General features: G+C 48.7%; 1 protein-coding gene across 3 annotated transcripts in view; it reads left to right on the forward strand.

Annotated features, from left to right (window-relative positions):
• Positions 1 to 24299, forward strand: part of PLA2G4A (phospholipase A2 group IVA) — an 87193-nt gene that overhangs the window by 18204 nt on the left and 44690 nt on the right. Inside the window, exons 1-3 of one of the 3 annotated variants that reach the window (XM_071565327.1) lie at positions 4159 to 4225; positions 4345 to 4426; positions 21003 to 21151. In XM_071565327.1, the coding sequence (XP_071421428.1) occupies positions 4423 to 4426; positions 21003 to 21151 (153 nt within the window). In that variant the 5' untranslated portion in view covers positions 4159 to 4225; positions 4345 to 4422. Of the gene's footprint in view, positions 1 to 4158; positions 4226 to 4344; positions 4427 to 21002; positions 21152 to 24299 lie in introns of those variants that run through there. The other 2 variants (XM_071565326.1, XM_071565325.1) reach the window with 2 other exon arrangements.

Raw genomic sequence — 24299 nt, forward strand, 5'->3', positions numbered from 1 at the left:
TCTGGGGGCAAACCCCAGCTGTGCCACAGGAGATCTTCCCAGCCCCACAAGGGCAAGGTGGTGCTGGTTGTGTGCTCACAACTGCAGGGATATGTAAAAAGGAGGAAAGCAGATAATGAGGGAAATTTTACTGGGAGGAAGGGAAGCAAAGGTGAGGGAGGAGCGAGTTTGGAGGGATGGAGAGCTCTGGTGTGAGAACAGGAGATACTGGACTGTGACTGTGCAGGGTGCTTGGAATCACAGAAGCTGAGTTGGGAGGGACTCATAAAGATCATTGAATCCAGCTCTTGGCTTTGCACAGGACCATCCCCAGAGAGTCACACCCCGTGCCTGAGAGGATCATCCCAACACTCCCTGAGCTCTGCCAGCCTTGGGACCATGACCAGTGCCCTGCTGGAGCCCATTCAGTGCCCAGTCACCCACCGGGTGAAAGCCAGTATTGAACCAGTAGAGAGTGAATGCTGTGAGTCCTGGGATTCAGAGACCTCATGTGCAGAGAGGGCATAGTGAAAACTTTGTTCTTCTTTCTTCTCTAAATTTATGGAGGAAGAGGAAGTGAAGTGAAATGCACATATAAAGCATTTATGTGCTGTTATATAGGATGGCAGGTTTTAGTTTTTTAAATGCATTGACTCCTAGACTGGTTTGGGTTGGAAGGGACCTCAAAGCTCATCTCATTCCACCCCCTGCCATGGGCAGGGACACCTCCCACTAGAGTTAATTGTGAGCTTTTGAAATTTGTAACCTGTTGTCCATTTTTAAAGGAATGCAGGTGTTGCTCCACTGAATGTTGAAATGTTTAAGTGATGTATTTACCATCATCTGTTTTTCAGAAGTACTTGAGGAGTTGGCAATGTACAGATTTTTATCAAGACTTAGGGTGAACATAAGTCACTTGAGAAAATGCAGCTTAGTCATCTAAAGTAGCAAGGGCTGGATTTGTAGAGGTATTCAGAGTCAGTACATTTCATGTGGTGTTTTCAGGGGGCATCTGCTGTCTTCAGAACTCACTCCCAAAACTAACCACAATATGCTTCTAAAATATGAACATTTAGGCCCTTTAATCCCCTTAGAATCTGCATCCTAAGTGGAAAATTGCCTGAATTTCCGATTGCACTTAAGTTGCGTGAAAAATGTTTATTTTGGTGTAAGAAGAGATGTGGACTTTTCAGCTTCCCTGTACTGCTGTGTATTTTTCTTTTTAAAAAGGAGATGATTTATTTTGGTAGTTAGAAATTTCTTCCAAGTGTGTGATTAGGGCCAAATATTAATAACTCTGTATAATTACAATCCTCAGTGTGAGGGCAGGGGGAAAGGCCTGGTGTTGCCAGGCCTCTGTGTACTTCATTCCTTTCAAAGCTTCCCAGATCTTAAACCAGCTTGACTTTCCTGGCAGTACAACAGCTGGAATGACAGGGGTTGCTCTGGAAGTCAATAAAAAGGAGTTTTTATGATGGTATCAGCGAAACAGTTATCAACTCATAATAGAAATAGTGATGATCTCTGTACTGCTGGAATGAGAATGCACCAGTGAGTGGTGGCCTGGCCTTCTTTTGGTGGTAGGCCTTTTATTTAGGCCTGTAAATGTCATGAGTGGGACTGGGAGATGCCACAGAATGACTTTACAGAGTGCTTTTTGTCAGGGAAACATTGTGTGGTATCCTCATTTCCCACCCAGGACTCTGAGGCACCAGAATTGCACCTGAATTTCACACATCAACTGAGAACTAAATCCAGCACACCCATGTCCCTTAATTAATCCTCCTCTTTGTTGCTAAATGCTCAGTGATCTCTGATTTGTGGTCTCCAGTGAGGACAAGCTCTTTCTTAAGAGCTGGGAAGAAGAAGGGGTGGTGTGTTTGTACTTTGGGCTGTTGCTTTTAATGACAAGGTTGTATGGGACAGAGGAAATGCAGCAGCGTGTGTGAACAAACTGAGGCCAGGGACACGTTGTGAAAGGAACACTGCATCAGTGTGACACGTGTGGGAAGGTGGCACACACTGAGGAAGCAACTTGGAGCATTTTCAAGCAGGCAGCTGAAATGGGGGGACAGTGAGAGCTGTTGGTTTTGAGAGGTGCACGGCTTGCAAAAATTCTTGGAGCAGGGTGAATGACAGAGCTGGGGTAACTTCACATAACTGTGTTCACACAAGTGCCACAAAACCAAAATCCCTGGTTACCCCACTGCAATGGAAAACTGGACTTTTTTTTTTGCCCTGTGGCAGAGGCAGGAATTCATTCACAGAGAAGTCCCATCATCCTTCCCGTTCATCCATGCACCCTTGGAAGCTGCAGTGCAGAAGGTGATGGATGTCATGACATCCTGGGTATGTCTTTGTGCCAGCACAGGGCAGGCTGTTAAACAGGTGTTGGCTCTTAAGAGCTCTGGGCTCCCACATGTAAACCCTTTCTGCAGGGTTTGGAGCAAACAGTCCCTCTGGAGCATCAGGCAGACCCTGCTTTCCACTCCTACTGGGGCTGGGGAACCACTTGCTGAGCAATGATGGTTTCAGTGCCCCACTTGTAAGGTAATAGCTGGCATTGCTGACTTGGTCTTTGATCCAGACAACTCCTGCAGCTGGCAGGGGAGGAATGCTGGAGCTGAGATGTGCTGCTGGGCAGATGGTCATGGACAAAGCCTCTGAGTGTCACAATGTGGGATGATCACAGCCAGGGAAAGCTGCCCCAGGCAGTGGCTGCAGTGAAGTCATGCCCTGGTATCACTGTGGGCAGTTTCTCCTGGGTGCTCTGCCACGGGAACGTGGCTGTGCCTTTGCAGACCTCAGGCTTCTGGAGGAATTTGAGTTGGTATCGTTTGAGTTGCTCTTTAATGCACCCTGACTCAGCTATTACTTAAGCCACTTTGGATGCCTTTAGAAGATTGGGTTTGACTTTTTCTTTCTTTTATTTTTTGAGGGTATTATATGTAACCTATAAGATACTATTTTTTTTTTATTAGAGGGGTCCAGTTTGGTTCTAGACTCTGGGTGAGTTGTAGATGTGAAATAATGAGGCTTGGCTGGAACAACCAGTTCTGAAAAAAAATGTCCATGTGAGAAAACAGCAAGAAAGCAGCAGGGACAGCCTTAATAAGCATGTCCCATACCAAGGGTATTGTCTGAGATTTTTAAATAAATTTCAGTGAATTTCCTGATTCTGGTACTTCCCTCTTTTCTTTTTGGTTGGAATATGTTGGAAGACCTTTGATACTTGGCGAGTTGTTTTGGTCCCAATGATTGATACTCTGTGTTTATTTTAATGTATTTCACTAAGTTAATGAGTGGTTAGGAAAAGATAGAAAATAGGCCTGTTTCAGGGTTGGAAATGCAAGGCTGAGATGTGTTGTACCAGGGTGTGAGTCAGTGTCTGGGCACGGTGGGCAGCCAGACAGCCCTGGTGTCCTAAGAGAGGCTTTTCAGATAGCAGTGTAGGTGGAAAGGCTGAGAGGCACTTGTGGGAGACCTGATCCTGCCTTTAGCACATCCAATATAGCCACAGCCTCTGTGCTGTGTCCCTGTGAGGCCAGTGCTGTCTGCCCTGCAATATGCACTGGGCACTGTCACAGCTATGTAGGTAAAGCAACAGTAGATGTGAGTTGGTGACCACTTTTTATTAAGGTTTTTAGTTTGGTTTCTTAACTTCACCTTTTTTCCTACTTTCCTGGTTTGTTCAGGAGAGACCTTCTCTTAGGCAGCTCCTGCTGTGTGTGCTGGAGCTTTGCAGGAAACAGGAACCTCCAGAAACTGCATGAAATTTGCTGGTAAATGTTTTAACAGGTTGCCTTTCGCCTTCCTTACAGTGTCTCAAGGATGCTTTCTCTGTCTTTGGATGTTGCTGTGTGCTAACAGGAGCACTCCATGCATCCCTAACTGTATCCCTTGTGTGTGCAGCATGCATTTACCTGCTCCAGAACACATGTTCTGTTATACGTTACTGGAAATAATTCCTCCTGTTCTTTTCACCAGGGGAAGGTAATTACAAAGACACGCTGTAAAAGAAGCCCTTTTTATTTTTTCCTTCCCATACCCAAATGTCCCTGACTGACTAAATGCCTTGGAGCAGGTTGTGTGGAGAGGAGGAGTGTTATTCATTGAGATTAGTAGGTGTGGCTGCAGGAAAATCCAGCAGCCCCAGTGCAAGGTCTGACCTCCCAGTAAAGCTGCAGGGTGCATTTCAGCTCTGAGATGCTCTATCCAGTATGAGTTTCCCTTACGTTTGGACTGGGTGATTTCTCTCTCTCTGTTTTTGGACAGAATGAAACCTGTTTTGATAGATGGTTTGTTTTTTTTGGGTTTTTTTTTTTGTTCTGGAGCTTAATCACCTCTTAACTCTCTGACTTCCAGGTGGAACACCAGTACTCACACATATTCACTGTGACAGTAAGGAAAGCCACAAATGTCACCAAGGGAGCCATTGGTGACATGCGTGAGTATTTCTCTTTCTATTTTGCCTCTTTCTTCCATGAGCTGTTGCCATAGGCAGGGGGAGGTGATGACACATTAAATGATTGTCACTGGGATGGTGGTGGTTTTTTGTCTGTCTTGTTCAAGCCAGGGCAGTGTCCCTGTGTCATTGCTCACTGTCTCTCACTCAGAGGGCAGATTTGCCACTCCTTCTTTCCATTGATCCTACAAAGCTGAGTGAGTTGTAAACAATTTGCTTCCAAACAGGCAACCCCTCCAATTAGGTTTTTGGCTCACTCAGAGGTGCTGGGTGAGCCCAGTGGAACTGGCAATTGCTGCTGCCTCAAAGGGCTGTGGTTTGGTGGTGGCAGCACATGAAAAGAAAGACGCCCAGAGCTCTGCTGAGTCAGTGCAGTAAGGAGAAAAAAAATTAAAAACCATTAAAAAAACCAACCCAAAATGGGTCAGCAGATCTTGTGGTGGGGGAGATACATGACAGCAGCACTTCTTCCCCTTTCTGGGAGGCTGCTGGAGCTAAACAGGAAACCACCAGGAAGAAAACCCGTGAAAACTCTTCTCTGCTCTTAAGGGGGGAAGAGGGAGACAATATTGGCCAAATCTGCAGTAAGAATATTCCCACTTCCTCGGCTGTGCCTGCCCTGCTGCCAGCACCTCTCCCTTTCCCTACAGAGCCTGGCATAGCCCAGGGCTGGGGCTGTGAGGGTGCCCAGCTCCTGCTGTCCCAGTAGGACACGCAGGTGTTTCCCAGTTCTTGGAAGCTGCTTTTGGGATCAAACCACAGCAGCTGCTCTGACACTTGGCTTCTCTTCGGTGGGTTGACAGTGGGTTTCCTAATTCAAGTCTACTGTTGATGCTAAAATTGGAGGGACACTTGGAAGGGGAATCTTCAGAGCCACAAGTATGAGGGGAGAGAGGGGCAGCCCTGGCAAAAGGGAAGAAGAGGGAACTGGGAATGTATTTAACATCTCCTGTGGGGTAAAGGACAGAGAAGATGCAGTGGGGTGTGTATTTAAATGTTTATATATAGTCTTTATGTAAAAACACCTCGAGAAAAGTGCTGGGAGAGTGGAACAAGGAGCCCACAGGACTGTGTGTGTAAGAAGATGGGTTAAATGGAGAGATAGGTTTTCTTTTGTGAGACAGTGTGGGGCACATGGGAAGAGAAAAAAGGAGGTGCAAGTGAGGACCCCATGACATGATACTAAAGGGAGTAGGGAAATGGTGAAGAGAGCCAAGGAGACCATGACACTTCTGTCCACCAGAGCAAGTATGGTCCTATAGAATGAATTCCAAATGCTTTCCATCAATGTAATTATGGGGTTTTTTTCTAAAAAAATCCCTCTTATCTTAGGAAATCATCAAAACCAAAAAGCTGCTCAGGAAGACTGTTTCACTTTGATAAAACCTGTCAGAACTGAGGACCACTGAAACCTGCTTTGGTTTCCTGTCAGAGGCAGCTACCAGAGCTCCATAGCCTGAGGCACCCACGGTCTGGGACATCTCCAAGGGAGCTTCCAGGTTCCTGGGGCTGATCCTTGGAGTCCTGGCAAACCCCCCAAAGGGAGAGAAACAGATCCTTGTGTCTGTTTTTATTTTGGGTAAAAGAAACATGTTTTTATTTCCTGTCTGTGTACAAAGCTTGGTGTGTTGGAGCCTGGGGTCTGCCTGATCAAATCAGTCATCGTGTTCATCACTGAGGAAAGGTGCTTGAAGGGTCTTTACAGGTGATTGTGCCAACACATATGCTTATTTATTTCCCTTTTTCATTTGATTTGCCCAAACTGGAACCTGGTGAAGGAATTTATGAACTTTTCTATAAAGTTTCTTATCTCAAGGACAGGAATCAGTGCAAGGAAGGGTGGCTGTGAGAGACCACATGACCCACTTGGTTGGGCTGGGTACCTGAATACCCTTTATGGACACTCTGCCACTATGGGCACTACCAAGCTCTTGTCTTTTCTGGTGGATTGCTCCTCATTTTTTCTGTTGTTGTTGCTCCAGGTTGTGTAGACAGGGACTGCTCTGGGGGAAGGAGAGTTCATTTTACACTGTGGTGGTGATGAGGGCCTGGGGGAACATGTATAATGTTTTTACTGGTTTTTTTTCCCATATCAGTTTTCCCAAGACTTACTCTGAAAGATCTTGGCAAATCTAAGTTTATTAAATATGCTGAAGTGCTTTGTGTGATATTTTTCATCTTAAGGCTCTGAGCTCTACCTCTGCTCAAGGAGTTTCAGCTGGCAGGTGTGATGTCCCACTCTGTGGATGGGCATGGAGGCCAAGGCAGTATTTGAAGTATTTTAAGCCAGTTTTTCAAGATTTATTGACATCTTCGTTAATGGGGAGTATAAATGGTTATGTCATCCTTAAACCTGTGTCAAAGGTGCCCACTACACTGTAACTTCCACAGGCAAGTCCCTGTGTGAACAGTTCATTCAGGCAACTCTGCTGATTCAAGACTTATTTTTAGTGCCTTGGCTGAGCTGTGTGGCTGGAAGAACACAATAAAACTGGAGCTGGGATTGCCTCCAGCCCTCTCTCTTTGGCTGTGATTTCCCATTGTGTCTGTGAGTTCAACATTTTTGAGAAGTGATCTGACAGAGACAAGCAACCAACCAAATGTGAGTCTTGGTCATCCCAGGATCTGAGTAGCTGAGCTAGAGCAGCTGCTGTTGTTACTCACTGATAGAGAACATCAAAATAAACAAAAATGGCAATAATTGCATCACAGAAATTTTCCATGCAGATGCTTTTCATATGTGAAGGAAGTTGGTGTGCTTAGAGCAGTTTGTCATTCTCTGAATGCATGTGTGGGGGTGATAAATGAGATTTACTGTAAGAACTCGTGACCCAGCAGGGTTGGGAGGGGGGCAAAAAAAGTTGGAGAGCAGACCCCCCTCTTTTCCAGCAGTTCATTTGAGTCCCTTCTTATTTCAGGTATCTGCCCATTTACTGTTGCCTTAATGTAGAAGTGCTTTCTTTACTGGTTTCACTGGTTTTTTGGGGTCCCTGTCAGTGTGACTCTCATGCTCCAGGTTACTGTCCCATCAACATCCAGGTGATGCAGCTGTACCTTTACCAAGGTTCAGACTCTGGTTTAGTGGCTGGTCTATCCACTGTGCTCAGCTCTTCTGGCTACACCTTTTGCAGGGTTGAAGATTGGTGAGGTGTGTGGCCTTGCCTGGCCTCTCTGTCACTCCTGTCCATCAACAGGACACAGGAGAAAACACATGAGATGCTCTTGGGTCAAGATGAGGACAGAGGAGATGGTTCACCTGTTACTGACATGGGCAAAACAGACTCAGTTTGAGGAAATTACTGCAATTTATTGCCAATTAACCGTTACAGCGTAGGGTAGTTAGAAACACAACAAAACCACCTTCTCCCCTACACCTTTCCTCCTCCTGGTGTTCCTGCTGCCTCCCTTGTACCATCTGTGGGACACGTGGTTGGAGTTGAGCCACCTGGCCCTGCTGGATTGGCGGGAAAACAGTTCAGTACAAAGAGAGACAAAAACACTGCTCAGGAAGAAGTCCTGCCCTGGGAGGGTGGGCAGGCCCTGGCACAGGTGCCCAGAGAAGCTGTGGCTGCCCCATCCCTGGGAGTGTCCAAGGCCAGGCTGGACAGGGCTTGGAGCACCCTGGGCTGGTGGGAGGTGTCCCTGCCCATGGCAGGGGTGGCACTGGATGGGCTTTGAGGTCCCTTCCAACCCAAACCATCCTGTGATTTTCACCAAAACCTGTCACGTAAACCCATTACAAGGTGAAATACCACAAAATCTGCATGGCATTGGTGAGGACTGAAATGGCTTTGCTTTCTGCTGATTTCAGACCTTGTAAAATCATTTCTCTGCCTGGAGCTCTTGGAAAGGACCTTGCTTCTGGTCCAGTGAGTCTCCATATAGTAGATGTTTAGTTTTGAGTCTACTCAAATGCCACCCAAACTGCAGAGCCCTTCCTGGATTCCATGACAGTGCAAGAACTTGTAGAAAAATGATCAGAATCCCAAAGTGCAGTATGGTGGAAGAGAAATGCTTGCAGACTAGTTCTTTCCATACCATCTCCCCTCTTCTGGGTTTTCAGAAAGGAGCTTGGTAGGAAACTGGGTCAAAGGAAGCATTGTAAAATTTGTCTTGCAACTTTAAAATTCTGTTTAAGTATAATGGCTTTCAAAACAAGTGGAAACATCTACAGAGGGAACCAGTTTTATGACTCTGCTTGTAATGATCCCTAATCTTGCTTAATCCTGTTTTGAATTTGTAGCTTTTACTTGCTTCATCTACTTTTGATGCTTTGATAATGAACAGTTGTAATTTTGGGCTATTTTAGTGATAAAAAAAGGAAATCTTTTCTTCAAGAAGTTTCAAGTTTGATAGCTTGTGCCACTGCTTCTCTCCCAGTTGCTGTCCCCTCTGTTGGAATTAAAGATGCATTTCCATTGCAGTTAGGCTGCTCAGATAAACAAGTTGAAGTGTTGGGAGCATTCCAGTCCCCAGAGCTCAACCCTGGTTGCAAAATGTGCCAAGATGGAGCTGAGAAGCAGCTCCTGTGAGTGGCTCTTGGCACAGTCAGCTGTGGACATCCCTTGCAAGTCCAGGAGATGTCCTTCCTCACTGCTCCTGCTTCTCCAAAGGAAATGAGAGGCTGTGGGATGGAAGCCACCTTCACCTGCCTGGCCCTGGCTCTGGGATCTGCTTCTGCAGCAAGGAGGGGACATCCAGGGTGGTGTTGGTCCTTGTCCTCCCTCACAGCCCCGTGCCCTGGGACGGTGCACCAGCAGCCAGAGCTCCTGGGGTTGGACCTGGCCTAGCTAAAGCCCAGGTCACAGCAGTCTCTGCACAGTTTGAAACCTGGCCTAAGTGAAAGGGAGGAGTTGGAGGTTTGCCTGCTTGTATTAGAGTCAGTGTTTACAGCAGCTTATTCCAGAGTAATCCAGCTGTTCTCAGGATCACAGCTGGCTGGTCCTGCCCTCTGGCTTAGCTACACTGCACTTACCTGTTGAAGTGTCATCAGATAAGGCTCTTCCTGCAAGGCTTTGGAGCAGGTCCTGATTTTTGCAAGGGAGCTTTGAGAGAAAAACAAGGCAACCTCCTCCCCTTTTCCAGCCTAACAGCCTGGAAAATGTAGGTCAGAGTTGGCCAATCCTGCACATCCTACAAGCTGCATGTGCAGGTCTTAGGTGGCCAGGAGCCACGAGGTTTGACTCCTGTGACCCCCATGTGCTGCTCCTGCTGTTGGCCATGTCCTGTAGTGCTCTGTGCTCCATCCTGACCACAGCAGCTGCTCCACATCTGGAGCCAGGGCTGGTGCTCCAAGACATATCCATAGAAGATGTGGATCTTAAGGAATGTGCAATGCTACTAACAACTCCTCAAGAGATGTCTACTGCAGATCTCAGATCACAGAGGCAACTAAATGCCAGATGTGTGTCCTTCCCGTGTCCAGGGTTCCTTTCCTGCTGTAGGGTCAGCCCCTGCTGTGAGGGGACAGTGTTGGAAACAACTGGTTCCACAGTGAAGATGGTCCAGAAATTGCTGCTCTTTCCAGCTGAAGAAATATCTTTGTGATGAGAGCCAAATTCTGTCTGTGAGTACTTGCCATGTAGTTCCTGTGGCAGACCCTTTCTGTGAAAGGGTAGTGAAAACTCTCATCCTCGAGGAAGGCTCTCCATGGCTCTGTTACACTGTGCTGAGAACACCCAGGGGCCACTTTCCTGGTACTCTGGCTGGGGAACCTCCTTGCCCCTCCACTCCAGGCCCTTGCCAGGTTGGGACTAGCTGGGACCTCAGGAGAAGGGAGCTTGATGGTGGCTGGGAGGTGCTCCTGTTCCACGTGCTGTCCTGTCTCCAGGCAGAGCTCCCTGCTGGGGCTCTCCTACAGAAACTGTGGACACCATTTTTTTCTCCAGTTTGAGCCTTTGCTCCCTCCATTTAGGAGGAGTATTCCTTATTCTGTGCCATTTCTCCTCTGTAAAAATTTGACTTTTTCCTGATTTCTCTTCTTTCCCCTCTCATCTTCCTTCCCAGGAATGCTTTGAAATTGTGTTAGGGTTGGGCTAATGCCTGATCCTAAGGGAGTATTGGGAAGAACACCAATCACAGTGAGATATGAAGGAAAAATACAAACAGGGTAAGCATGTGGCACTTTCCTCTGACCCCCTCCAGCCCCTGGGCTGCCTTCAGTGAGGGACTCTGAGCTGGATGAACCCTTGGTATAATTAGCTTCATTAAGGTTCTCTTGCAGAAGCTTCCCTGATTTTCCTGGAATCCACACAAGTCTTCTCTCCCCCAGCAGCTTTGCTGAGGAGTTGTGCAGGTTGCTGTCTGCTGTGTAAAAAAGACTTTTAGTTCATTTTGAAAACTGGCTTTTAAAAATCTGATCTGAAGCATCTGAACTGGGTTCAGCATTGGGCCCCTCATAACAAGAGACACTGAGGGGCTGGAGCATGTCCAGGAAAGGGAGTGAAGCTGGGAAGAAGGCTGGAGCAGCTGAAGTGGCTCAGCCTGGAGCAAAGGAGGCTCAGGGGGCACCTTCTGGCTCTGCAATTCCTGCCAGGAGGGGGGAGCTGGAGGGGGTGGGCTCTGCTCCAGGGAACAGGGACAGGAGGAAAGGGAATGGCCTCAGGCTGGGCCAGGGCAGGGGCAGGTGGGACATTGTGAAAAGTCTCTTCATGGAACGGGTTGTCGAGGACTGGCCCAGCTACCCAGGGAAGTGGTGGAGTCCCCATCCCTGGAAGTGTTGAAAGAACATGTGGATGTGGCACTTGAGGACATGGTTTAGTGGTGAACGTCGTCGTGGTTCTGTGTTAAGGGTTGGACTCAATCTTGAAGGTCTTTTCCAACTTTAACCATTCTGTCCTCTGGTTACTGCCTTGCATTTGCCAGGATTCCAACCACAACCCTTGTCAGCCTGTACCAAGGAAAAGTTCTTACAAGTAAGGAGTGTTCACTTCTGTGTTTCTGAGAGTAAAAATCAACAACCTTCCTCCTGTTTGTGCCACAGAAAGGAACCCTTTTGTAGAGCACAGTTTTTAGGGACAGGCTTTACCAGAGTACCCAGCCAGCAGTGTTACAGGATGGTTGAAATGCAGGGAATGTGTGCTAAGTGCTGGGTTGTGCCAGGCTTGGCTGCACAGAGAACTGAGCTGCACAACCACCCCTGTGCCTTCGTGACTCTGTTGGCACTGATGTGTGCAATGCAGTTCTGACCAAGTGCTTCCCAATCCTTCCTCAGTCCTGTGTTACCCTCACTGAGCCTTGGGGTTGGGCAGGAACAACTCCCAGGTGTCACTTCGGTTGGGAGCTTTTTGCAGTGGCCATGATGATGGTTTTACAGAGATGTGACATCTGTGCAGCAGCCTGAGCCTATACTTACCTCTGGTTCTGCTCCACTTAGGACACCTCCAGGCTTCTAAAATGTTCCTGACAACTGTTGGAATTAAAAGTTGAGGGAAGAGCCTCTTCTCCTTCCAAGCCCTGAGGCTGCACTTCAGCAATATATTAAGTCAAGCTCTAGGGCTCCTGGTAGAGGTCCAAAACCTCTAAAACGTTGTGATACCAAACACAGGTCCAGTGTAGGCTTGTTCTGTGGCTTCAGAGAACATTGCCAGTGTAAATTTGGATTAGCAGACTTTGTGCCAGGCTGGGAATAATCTGTACTCCATCAGCTAACACAGATCTGGACTGGAAGTCATATCATGGGTTTGGAGTAATTTACCAGGAATGTGCTGATATGCCTGAACTTACTGTAGACCAAATTGTCCCTGTCCAGGTCTGGCATTGCTGTGGCCCCACAGCTGGAGCTGGGCCAGGCTGCCTTCTCTCCTGCTCATGAATTTGGTGGTGGAGGGAGATGTTTCACAGGGTTAACACTGAGAACTCGACATTTCAATTAATTAAAAGACCCCAAACCCCTGGGCTATTGCAAGCTTAACATCTCAGTCACTTTTCACTGTCTGTCTGCAACTAACCTAGAGAAGGGAAGATTATATTGATCTTGGCACTTGTGCAGCTCTGGTTGGACCCTGTGCAGCATCCAGATGACTTGTTTTGTGGAACCAGTGATGTCCCACACCAGTAAATGAGATGCTGGTGCAGTGCCTGTGCTGAGTGTTCAGTTCTTTGCTTCATTGGAGTAGTGCTGGAGATGAAAAGCCCTGTAACATAAGGCACTAATAATTTTGAATGCATGTATTTCCTAATCCCAGGATTTCTCATAGCATTGCTGCTGCTTTGGAGCTGCCTCACTTCACTCAGAGTCACCTTCCGCTCGTGAAATCTCCCCCTGCATCATCCCCTTGGCAACATCCCAAAAGGCCAGAGCTTGGCATTCCCTGGCACACCTGTGAGATGGGCAGCAAGTAACCCATGCCCTCCTGCCTGGCCATCTCTGGGTGCGCTCCTGGGTATTTCAGGTTGCTGTGGCCTTCTGGCCCATCTCCTGCCATCTGTATCCCTGCCAGACTCTGGATTTGCTCCCTATGACTGGGGGGATGCTCCTGGCCCCTGCTGTGGGTGGGCTCTGCCTTTTCCATTCCTTCTTTCCCATCTGCTACTGAATTAATCCATCAATTACTAGTGCCTGTGTTCTCCTGAACACCAGAGGCATCTTTATTAGCCCCTTGTTAGTCTCTCCTTTCACTGGGGTGGAACAGGGCAAGGGTGTAAGCCAAATCTAATAAGTCATGTATTTGCTAATATGTTTTTGAGAAATGTTAATTATTGGTAGTTGGCAATTATTGATGAGAATTCCCTTTTGTAAAATTGGAAAGTCACATTAAACTGGCAAACCCCATGATTTTAAAATTCATGACCAGCTTGTATTGCCAAGCCACTGCTTGCAATATCTGTATTGCCCAGTGAGCCCCACAAAATTCACTGTTTGAAGAGAAATTCAGTTGTTTTTTACCTTCCTCCTCTTTGGAGGAGAGGGAGGTCATGCAGCAATTCCCATTATTAGCTTGGCCTCAGCCAGGCTGCTCAGTTGTACTGTAGGGCAGCAAGCCAAAAAAAAAGGTGGAAAATAGACCAAGATGGTCATTTGGGACCTAGTAATGTTTTATGAATGGGATTGCACTTAGTGGTGGATAAATGAATGGTTATTACATTATATATAATATTATTATGCATAATTGGTATATTGTGTTGGTGTGTGTATATGGTAACTGGTAATGTGCAATAATGCATACCAATATACAATATATTGCCATATATTAGCCACAATAATGGTTAACCAGAAGGCAAAATACTCCAGTCAAGCAAACTACCACAGTTCTGTATGGAAATTCTGCCATGGACTTGCTGGAATAGTCCCATAATTGCATAAAGGTGGTCCTTGGAGATCGTGGGCCCAAAAATCTGGATCCAGATGAACTTTCTATAGTGGTGGGGCGTATATTAACTGAAATTAGAGCTGATATATCATTCCAATCACAAGTGTTTGTGGTGTGCTCAAGTGGAAAAAAGTCAAATCCTTATGTTGTGGAATTTTTGCAGCAAAACAGATCATGGGCTGCTTCAGGAACTTTGCATTTCTTTGGATTTTTGGTGGAGAAATGTGATACATTTTAATGTATGATGGTAGTGGCTTCATCCTTGGTATTTTTTATTTGAACAGGCTTTCTATGGTTTCTTTGTCTGTTATACTGTTGAAATAATTGAAATGACTGAAACTTAAATTATACCTCTGAAATATTATTTATATTATTACAAGGTCCTGCTGACAGTCATCTCATCAAATTAATCATGAGATCAAATGGTTTCCAATCATTGCAGGACCTTTTATGGGTTTCTTTAATAGATTGTTAAACCATTACTCATTTTTTTAATGCAAGAATGTTTGACCCTAATTACTGTCCATTGTGTGTTTCACTTCATGATTCATAATGTAACATAAAGAGAGAATCCTATAGCAATTACTTAACCAGGAGATAAATGGGGAGGAGTCACTGAATCTTTGCTTTCTACCTCTCAGTGTGTTTTAAAATAGTGTTTAAAAATAGCAGTTGAGATGCTGCCTCTGCTTTGGTTGCTGGATATCTGTGTCCTGCCCCTGGGTGCTGTAAATTGGCATTATTAGGAATAGAATCATAGAATCACAGAATCATAGAATGGATTGGGTTGGAAAAGACCTCCAAGATCATCGAGTCCAACCCTTGGTCCAACTCCAGTCCCTTTACCAGATCATGGCACTCAGTGCCACGGCCAAGCTCAGCTGAAAAACCTCCAGGGATGGGGAATCCACCCCCTCTCTGGGCAGCCCATTCCAATCCCTGAGCACTCTCTCTGCAAAGAATTTTTTTCTGCTCTCCAACTTCAATTTCCCCTGGCAGAGCTTGAGCCCATCATGCCCCCTTGTCCTATTGCTGAGTGCCTGGGAGAAGAGACCAACCCCCACCTGGCCACAACTTCCCTTCAGGCAGTTCCAGACAGTGCTGAGGTCACCTCTGAGCCTCCTCTTCTCCAGGCTGAACACCCCCAGCTCCCTCAGCCTCTCCCCACAGCACTTGTGCTCCAGTCCCTTCTCCAGCCGTGCTCTTCTCTTCTCAGTTGGGTTGGAAGAGATCTCTGAGATCACCAACCCTTGATCCAACCCCACTGTGATCACCAGCCCAGGGCACAGAGTGCCCTGGGCTGGTGATCACAGTAGGGTTGGATCAAGACATGTTGGATTCTCTGTCCCTGGAGGTGTTTAAGAGGACACTCAGTGCCACATCCAGTCCCTTCTCCAGCCTCGTTGCTCTTCTCTGGACCCGCTCCAGCCCCTCAATATCCTTTCTGAACTGAGGGGCCCAGAACTGAACACAACACTCAAGGTGTGGCCTCACCAAGGCAGAGTCCAGGGGAAGGAACACTTCCCTGGTCCTGTTTTGTTAATTACCCTTAAAGAGGGACCCTCGTTGCCATCAGTGCTGGAGCTCTTACTTGGATCTTTCAGTGTGCAGGGGAGGGTTGAGATACTGAATTGGTAATTCGGGTTGTTTTATTCCTCAGCAGTCCCACGTGGAGGCACTTCCTGTAAATAGCCAAAGAGTGCCAGGAAAAGAGGGATATGGGATCAACCCATGGAGTCACTGTCTGGTGAAGGTGCTGTGGACAATGGAGAACCTTCCAAATGTACCCTGAGCTTGGGATGCTGTGGCAGAGAAGTCCCAGGAGAGCACTTGTGCAAGGATGAGGCTGGAGCAGAGCTGAGTGTGCAGGAACTTCATTTGCCTCAGGAACAAGTACAAATCCTTACATGTTGCTGCTCTTTGGTCTGTGGTTCTGTCTCCAGCACTGAGCTGGAACACAAGAGCAGTTCCCTGGCAGGGTTGTCTCTACAGAGAGTTGTTAAGTTGGAAAAAACCTTTAAGATCATCGAGTCCAGATACAGATAATTGTCAGATAAAGTGAATATATCAGCAGAATATCAGCTTTAGACCTATAAAGATGCTTCCTTTGAAAATCAAAATATAGATAACAGCATTCTAGTGTCTGGCAATGTAAGAGAGCTGGAGAGGGACGTGGGACAAGTGCCTGGAGGGATAGAACAAGGGGAATGGCTTCCCACTGCCAGAGGGCAGGGTGAGATGGGATATTGGGAAGGAATTCCTGGCTGGGAAGGTGGGCAGGCCCTGGCACAGGTGCCCAGAGAAGCTGTGGCTGCCCCATCCCTGGGAGTGTTCAAGGCCAGGCTGGACAGGGCTTGGAGCATCCTGTGCTGGTGGGAGGTGTCCCTGCCCATGGCAGGGGGTGGCACTGCATGTCCCTTCCAACCCAGCACACTCTGGGATTCTGTGATAACAACAGTTCTCAACCTGTTTTTACTTATATTTTCAGATGAGATTTTTAACATTACCTGAAAAAATCAATTAGCAAAAGGGCAAGCAGGAATAAAAACATCCATGCAAAAGGGTACACACTGTCTTTGATAACTTTGATGTTTTGAAATACATTAAGTGAACACTTCTGTGTTGCTTGCCAGGTTGCTGGTAACTGGATTTTGGTCCCCATCCAATAATAGGGATTAAGATTTTGATTAATAGAGCATAGCTTATAGCAGTATCTTAATCACAGCCTGCAGTCTTCTCTTCATCCGAAGAAGGAAGTTACAAAAGAATAGATTTTCATTTTCTTAACTGAAAATAGCTCAAAATAAACTTTCAAGCATGAAAGGGCAGATGATAAAATCTTTGCCTTGGGTTAAAAGCAAATAAAGGTATGGGAGTGTGGGAGTGGCTTGGCAATGCTGAACTACCAAGACTGATTTTTATTCAGTTTAGTTGTTCTGTGCCTCAGGTTTAGCCTGATAGGAAGTTGGTGATGGCATCTCTGTGCCAGAGGTCTGTGGTTTCCATGTCTTTTGGGGCTTTGAATATGGAGAGGAAACCATTTGCTGTTTGTAAGAGAAAATTAGATTTTTGTAACATGAGGCTGATCACATAATCACATGAAAACTGAATGGAGAGGGAGTCACTGAGGTTTTGGCCAGAACTCTGTTCAGCATTGGGATTTTGGTGAAAAAAACATGTTTTTGTAGGCAAGTTCAGGCTCTTGGCAGAGTAAGAATGTGTGTTTATTGCCAAAGCAATGCCTGATGTCCAGACTTTGCAGATGAGACCTTGTCACTTCTGGCTTTGTGGATGTTAATTTCAGGGGGACTTTGATTCCATTCTTTCTGGCACAACTTTGTGGAGTAATTGAAAAGAGATAATGTAGAAATTGGCAGGTTGTAACACCTACCAGGGAGAGATGACTGGAGGCTGATCCTTGGGAGCTGAAAAATATTGCTATGGAAAGGCTTTTTCCACTCTGATCCCAGCTCTGCTTGTTCATTGTGTGACCACCAGCAACTGGCTGAGCCCCACAGGTAAGGAGCACAGTGGAAAACTCCTTAAGAAGTTGAATTAGAATAAAACTGAATAGAATTTGCCTGGGTACACATTCCAAATTCCCTGAGCAGTTTCAAAAGCCCTTTTTGTGGTTGTTTGGTTGGGATTTTTTGCTCCCAAGAGACAGTTGATTCGGTTTGAAATCAGAGCAGTGTTTTAGGAAAATCTACTGTAAAGGACCCTGTGAGCCTTGACCCAGTTGTACAGAAAGAAACCCTCATTAAACAGGAAAAAATCCACATGCTGTAACTTGTTGGATGGTGGTTTTTTGGGCTGCCAGGAATGCATTCCTTGCTCCCAGGAGTGACTATTATTAGCCACATCCGGTGGGTTGTGCCAGTGTGTTCTTCTGTCCCACTGATGTTTCTGCTCAGCTGTGGTTGCCATATCTCATTTTCCAGTTGGTGTTCTGCACACTTGCCATTCAAATCTCCTGGGAAATAAGGTGTTGGTTCTGTGGTGAGCTCCCCAGAGCCGTGGTGGCTGCAGTGGTTTCAGGTCTGGACAGCTCTCCTCACGCTGTGTGTAGCAGTGCTGGGGACTGACTGATTGCCTCTGTCATTAACAGAGCAGCCAAGGTGAAAGAGCATCCAAAACTCTGGGGCAAACTGCTTGTTTTCATTGTTTTGTGGAATACTTGCCTCCGTGACAAAAGCCAAAGAAATTGTGTCCCCAAAACACCCCCGGGAGCCCCAGAATCGGCCTCAGGACCCCCAAAAATGGCCTCGGGACCCCCCAAAACACCCCCAGGACCCCACAAAATGGCCTCAGGACGCCCCAAAACCTCCCCAGGACCCCCAGAATAGACCTCGGGACCCCCCAAATCAGCCTTGGGACGCCCTAAAATGACCTTAGGACCCCTAGAATCAGCCTCGGGAACCCCCAAACCCCCCCAGGACCCCACAAAATGGCCTCAGGACCCCCCAAAACCCCCCAATACCTCCCCAGGACCCCCAGAATAGACCTCGGGACCCCCCAAATCAGCCTTGGGACGCCCTAAAATGACCTTGGAACCCCCAGAATCGGCCTCGGGACCCCCAAACCCCCCCAGGACCCCACAAAATGGCCTCAGGACCCCCCAAAACCCCCCAAAACCTCCCCAGGACCCCCAGAATAGACCTCGGGACCCCCCAAATCAGCCTTGGGACGCCCTAAAATGACCTTGGGACCCCAGAATCGGCCTCGGGACCCCCAAAAATGGCCTCGGGACCCCCCAAAACACCCCCAGGACCCCACAAAATGGCCTCAGGACCCCCCAAAACCCCCCAAAACCTCCCCAGGACCCCCAGAATAGACCTCGGGACCCCCCAAATCAGCCTTGGGACACCCTAAAATGACCTTGGGACCCCAGAATCGGCCTTGGGACCCCCAAAAATGGCCTCAGGACCCCCCCAAACCCCCCAAAACCTCCCCAGGACCCCCAGAATAGACCTTGGGACCCCCCAAATCAGCCTTGGGACGCCCTAAAATGACCTTGGGATCCCCAGAATCGGCCTCGGGACCCCAAAACACCCCCAGGACCCCACAAAATGGCCTCAGGACCCGCCCAAACCCCCCAAAACCTCCCCAGGACCCCCAGAATAGGCCTCGGGACCCCCCAAATCAGTCTTGGGACTCCCTAAAATGACCTTGGGACCCCCAGAATCGGCCTCGGGACCCCCAAAAACGGCCTCGGGACCCCCCAAAACACCCCCAAAACCTCCCCAGGACCCCCAGAATAGACCTCGGGACCCCCCAAATCAGGCTTGGGATGCCCTAAAATGACCTTGGGACCCCCAGAATCGGCCTCGGGACCCCCAAAAACGGCCTCGGGAACCCCCAAACCCCCCCAGGACCCCCAGAATTGACTTTGGGACCCCCAAAAGGGCCCCAGGACCCCTCAAAACCCCCCAAAACCTCCCCAGGACCCCCAGAATAGACCTCGGGACCCCCCAAATCAGCCTTGGGACGCCCTAAAATGACCTTGGGACCCCCAGAATCGGCCTCGGGACCCCCAAAAACGGCCTCGGGAACCCCCAAACCCCCCCAGGACCCCCAGAATTGACTTTGGGACCCCCAAAAGGGCCTCAGGACCCCCCAAAATCCCCCAAAACCTCCCCAGGACCCCCAGAATAGACCTCGGGACCCCCCAAATCAGCCTTGGGATGCCCTAAAATGACCTTGGGACCCCAGAATCGGCCTCGGGACCCCCAAACCCCCCCAGGACCCCACAAAATGGCCTCAGGACCCCCCAAAACCCCCCAAAACCTCCCCAGGACCCCCAGAATAGGCCTCGGGACCCCCCAAATCAGCCTTGGGACGCCCTAAAATGACCTCGGGACCCCCAGAATCGGCCTCGGGACCCCCAAAAACGGCCTCGGGAACCCCCAAACCCCCCCAGGACCCCCAGAATTGACTTTGGGACCCCCAAAAGGGCCTCAGGACCCCCCAAAACCCCTCAAAACCTCCCCAGGACCCCCAGAATAGACCTCGGGACCCCCCAAATCAGCCTTGAGATGCCCTAAAATGACCTTGGGACCCCAGAATCGGCCTCGGAACCCCCAAAAACGGCCTCGGGAACCCCCAAACCCCCCCAGGACCTCCAGAATTGACTTTGGGACCCCCAAAAGGGCCTTGAGACCCCCCAAAACACCCCCAAACCACCCCCAGGACCCCCCAAATACCCCCCTGGGACCCCCAAACCTCCCCCCAGCTCACTCTACTCAGAGTTGGGACCCCCCAAAGCCCCTGGGACCCCCCAGGACCTCCCAAACTGCTCTCAGGACCCCCCAAATCCCCCCCGGATCCCCCAGGACCCCCCAAACCGCTCCCAGGACCCCCCAACCCCCCTGGGATCCCCCAAGACCCCCCAACCCCCCCCCCCCGGACCCCCCAAATCCCCCCTGGGATCCCCCAAGCCCCCCCAGGACCTCCCAAATCCCCCCTGGGATCCCCCAGGACCCCCCAGGAGCCCCGAAATCCCCCCTGGGATCCCCCAGGACCCCCAAAGCCCCTCCAGGACCCTCCAAGCTCGAATCTGAGGAAGAGGAGAAGCTTTTAAACCCCTTTACCACTGCCTGGAGATCTTTATATGTTCCCAAAAAACCTGACAGGGTCCCAGTGAGGAGAAGTGTTTTAAACCCTTTACCACTGCCTGGAGATCTTTATATGTTCCCAAAAAACCTGACTGGGTCCCAGTGAGGAGAAGTGTTTTAAACCCTTTACCACTGCCTGGAGATGGTTATATGTTCCCAAAAAACCTGACTGGGTCCCAGCGAGGAGAAGTGTTTTAAACCCTTTACCACTGCCTGGAGATCTTTGTATGTTCCCAAAAAACCTGACTGGGTCCCAGTGAGGAGAAGTGTTTTAAACCCTTTACCACTGCCTGGAGATCTTTGTATGTTCCCAATAAACCTGACTGGGTCCCAGTGAGAAGTGTTTTAAACCCTTTACCACTGCCTGGAGATCTTTGTATGTTCCCAATAAACCTGACTGGGTCCCAGTGCCATTCTCTTTGCTCAAGGCTTTACTTATAAAGCCCAATGTCTGCTGCTTTTTGGGAGGGTGTTGCTATCATTGTGTTGTTCCTGTCCTTATATTTATATCACTTCCACACATTCTTCTGTCCTAGAGCAGGAGATGAGCTGTGGTTTCCCATAATTGCACCAACAATTCCTACAGCCCAAACTTGAGTTTTGCCTGACCTGGGCATGTCTTTTGCTGTGTAGTTGACACTCCAGACCCCTACGTGGAGCTGTTCATCCCGACCGCCCCCGACTGCAGGAAGAGGACGAAGCACTTCAACAACGACGTGAACCCTGTGTGGAACGAGACCTTCGAGTTCATTCTGGACCCCAACCTGGAGAATGTTCTTGAGGTAAATCTCAGGGCTGGGCTGCAGCTGGGAGGATGGAAGGGTAAAACCAACAGCAGCTTGGACATGTGTGGCATCTGTTGTCTCCAGGTGGCACCTTTTTGTTTTAGCCATGGTGCCAAGCAAGAGCTGTTGTGCAAATGGAATGATTCAAGGATTAGCCTTGAGAGTCATTGTAAGATATGTCTGTGAACCACTTCTTGGGCTGCTCCTGAGGGGTAATACTGTTCCTCACATCAGCCATCAAGTGTCTACTCCCTGCTTCCAACACTGATTCAACTATTACAGACAGGGATAGGAAGGGCTAAAGTCAAGTCTCTGCCCATTTTTTGCTTCTCCCTGAGGAGACAGAAATCAAAAGTCTGGTTCTGCTGTCTCCTCCATGCCTGGAGCCAAGGGCTGGGAGCCCCCACAGTGCTGTCTTGGGGACCACTCCTTGTGCAGGCTTGTTGGCTAAGCCACTGTTTAGTCTGTGTTCCACCTTTCCAAGCTGTGTACAAAGGATGGGTGTTACATGTAAGTATTTTACAAGTGGGCATGGCAAGCATTTAAGGTTCTCTCTGGCCCTTTGTTAGCTCCATTCTTTGTAGGGGATGGCCCTGACATGTGCAGTCTTCTGAGCCGAGCTCATGGAGTTCAGTCTAAATGGGCCATGAGTTTTACCCATCTCTTCGTGGATCCTGTGCTTTTTTGGAGGATTTCTAGGAGCTACTGTTGGCTAATTAATGATGTTGTCTATTAGCAGCTCTCAAGATCCTCAAAAGATGAATGAAATGCCAAAATGAGGAATAAACCCCACAATGAGGAATAAACCCCTGGTGGACAGGGAGAGGGAGCTGAATAGCCCTCCTGTATTCCAGGAGGAAATAGTGACTGACTTACTGAGCCAGCTGGATCCTAACAAGTCTATGGGACCAGATGGGATCCATCCCAGGGTGATGAGGGAGCTGCAGAAGAGCTTGCCAAACCACTCTCCATCATCTTCCAACAGTCCTGGCTCTCTGGGGAGGTCCCAGATGATTGGAGGTTGGACAATGTCACCCCAATCCACAAAAAGGGCTGCAAGCAGGATCCTGGCAACTCCAGGCCTGTCAGCCTGACCTCGGTGCCTGGCAGGGTTATGGAGCAGTTCATCCTGAGTGCAATCACACAGCACCTTCAGGGTGGGCAAGGGATCAGACCCAGCCAGCATGGATTTAGGAGGGGCAGGTCCTGTCTGACCAACCTGATCTCTTTTTACCATCAGGTGACCCACCTGGTGGATGAGGGGAAGGCTGTGGGTGTGACTATCTGGACTTCAGCAAGGCCTTTGACACTGTCTCCCATAATATACTCCTGGAAAAGCTGGTAGCCCATGGCCTGGACAGGTGTACCCTCTGCTGGGTCAGGAGCTGGCTGGAGGGTCGGGCCCAGAGAGTGCTGGTGAATGGAGCTGCATCCAGCTGGTCACCAGTGGTGTTCCCCAGGGGTCTGTGTTGGGTCCAGTCCTGTTTAACATCTTTAGTGATGATTTAGATGAGGGGATTGAGTCCATCAGCAGCAAATTTGCTGATGACACCAAGTTGGGAGGGAGTGTCGAGCTGCTGGAAGGCAGGAGGGCTCTGCAGAGGGATCTGGAGAGACTGGAGAGATGGGCTGATTGCAATGGGATGGAGTTCAACAAGGCCAAGTGCAGGTCCTGCCCTTTGGCCACCCCAACCCCTGCAGCGCTCCAGGCTGGGCACAGAGTGGCTGGAGAGCAGCCAGGCAGAGGGACCTGGGGGGACTGAGGGACAGGAAGCTCAACAGGAGCCACCAGTGTGCCCAGGTGGCCAAGAAGGCCAAGGGGATCCTGGCCTGGATCCAAAGTAGCGTGGCCAGCAGGCCCAGGGCAGTGACCCTTCCCCTGGACTCTGCCTTGGGGAGGCCACACCTTGAGTGTTGTGTTCAGTTCTGGGCCCCTCAGTTGAGGCAAGAGATTGAGGTGCTGGAGCAAGTCCAGAGAAGAGCAACGAGGCTGGAGAAGGGACTGGAGCACAAGTGCTGTGGGGAGAGGCTGAGGGAGCTGGGGGTGTTCAGCCTGGAGAAGAGGAGGCTCAGAGGTGACCTCAGCACTGTCTGGAACTGCCTGAAGGGAAGTTCTGGCCAGCTGGGGGTTGGTCTCTTCTCCCAGGCACTCAGCAATAGGACAAGGGGGCACGATGGGCTCAAGCTCTGCCAGGGGAAATTGAAGTTGGAGAGCAGAAAAATCTTTGCAGAGAGAGTGCTCAGGGATTGGAATGGGCTGCCCAGAGAGGGGGTGGATTCCCCATCCCTGGAGGTTTTTCAACTGAGCTTGGCCGTGGCACTGAGTGCCATGATCTGGTAAAGGGACTGGAGTTGGACCAAGGGTTGGACTCGATGATCTTGGAGGTCTTTTCCAACCCAATCGATTCTATGATTCTAAATTAAAATAAAGTTCTCTGGATTCCCTAGTAGTGTTTGAATTTGTTGAGTGCAAAACTTGGTTCAGGGGTTTGGAAAGGACACAATTACTGAAGTCACAAACACAGCAAGATGGACTGTAAGTAGAAGTGTGAAATGCACCTTCACAACAGCTGAAGGCTGTTGCTGGTTTCTGAGACATGTGAGATAAAATTCCATGAAAATGGCCAGCAAAGAGCAGGTGATACCAGTAATGGTTCACTGTGGACCTGCTGACAGGTGGGCAAGAGCCTTTGGATTCTGCATGGAGTGCAATGCCAGAATTCCAACCTGTAAAACCCCAAACCTCTTTGTGAATTCCCAGACTTCCACAGACTCCACAATCCTTGTGACTCCATGGATTATTTTAACCTACATCTTTAACTCTGTCCCAAGTGCAGTTTTCCCTCTGAAGTGTGAACACCTCTTTGAAATCCCACTGGGAAGTTTTTCTGTTGGTTTTAGGAGACAATGCTCAGAGATTGCAGAATAAAGTTCTGCCAGGACATAGATGCCATTAAAATAATAAGTTCTGCCCTAAAATAAAGTTCAGCATTTCAAAGGGTTGCTTGTGGCATGGGATGAAGAAGATTCTTTGTAGCTGAGGAGAGACTGAACCCAGATGTAGCCAACAGCCAGTGATTGTATCTTGATTCCTTTTGTTTTATCCATAAGCTGCAGTCCAAGCCATAAACGTATGATATTTTAG

This window comes from Pithys albifrons, chromosome 10 (genome assembly GCF_047495875.1).
Source record: "Pithys albifrons albifrons isolate INPA30051 chromosome 10, PitAlb_v1, whole genome shotgun sequence".
Classification (NCBI taxonomy): domain Eukaryota; kingdom Metazoa; phylum Chordata; class Aves; order Passeriformes; family Thamnophilidae; genus Pithys; species Pithys albifrons.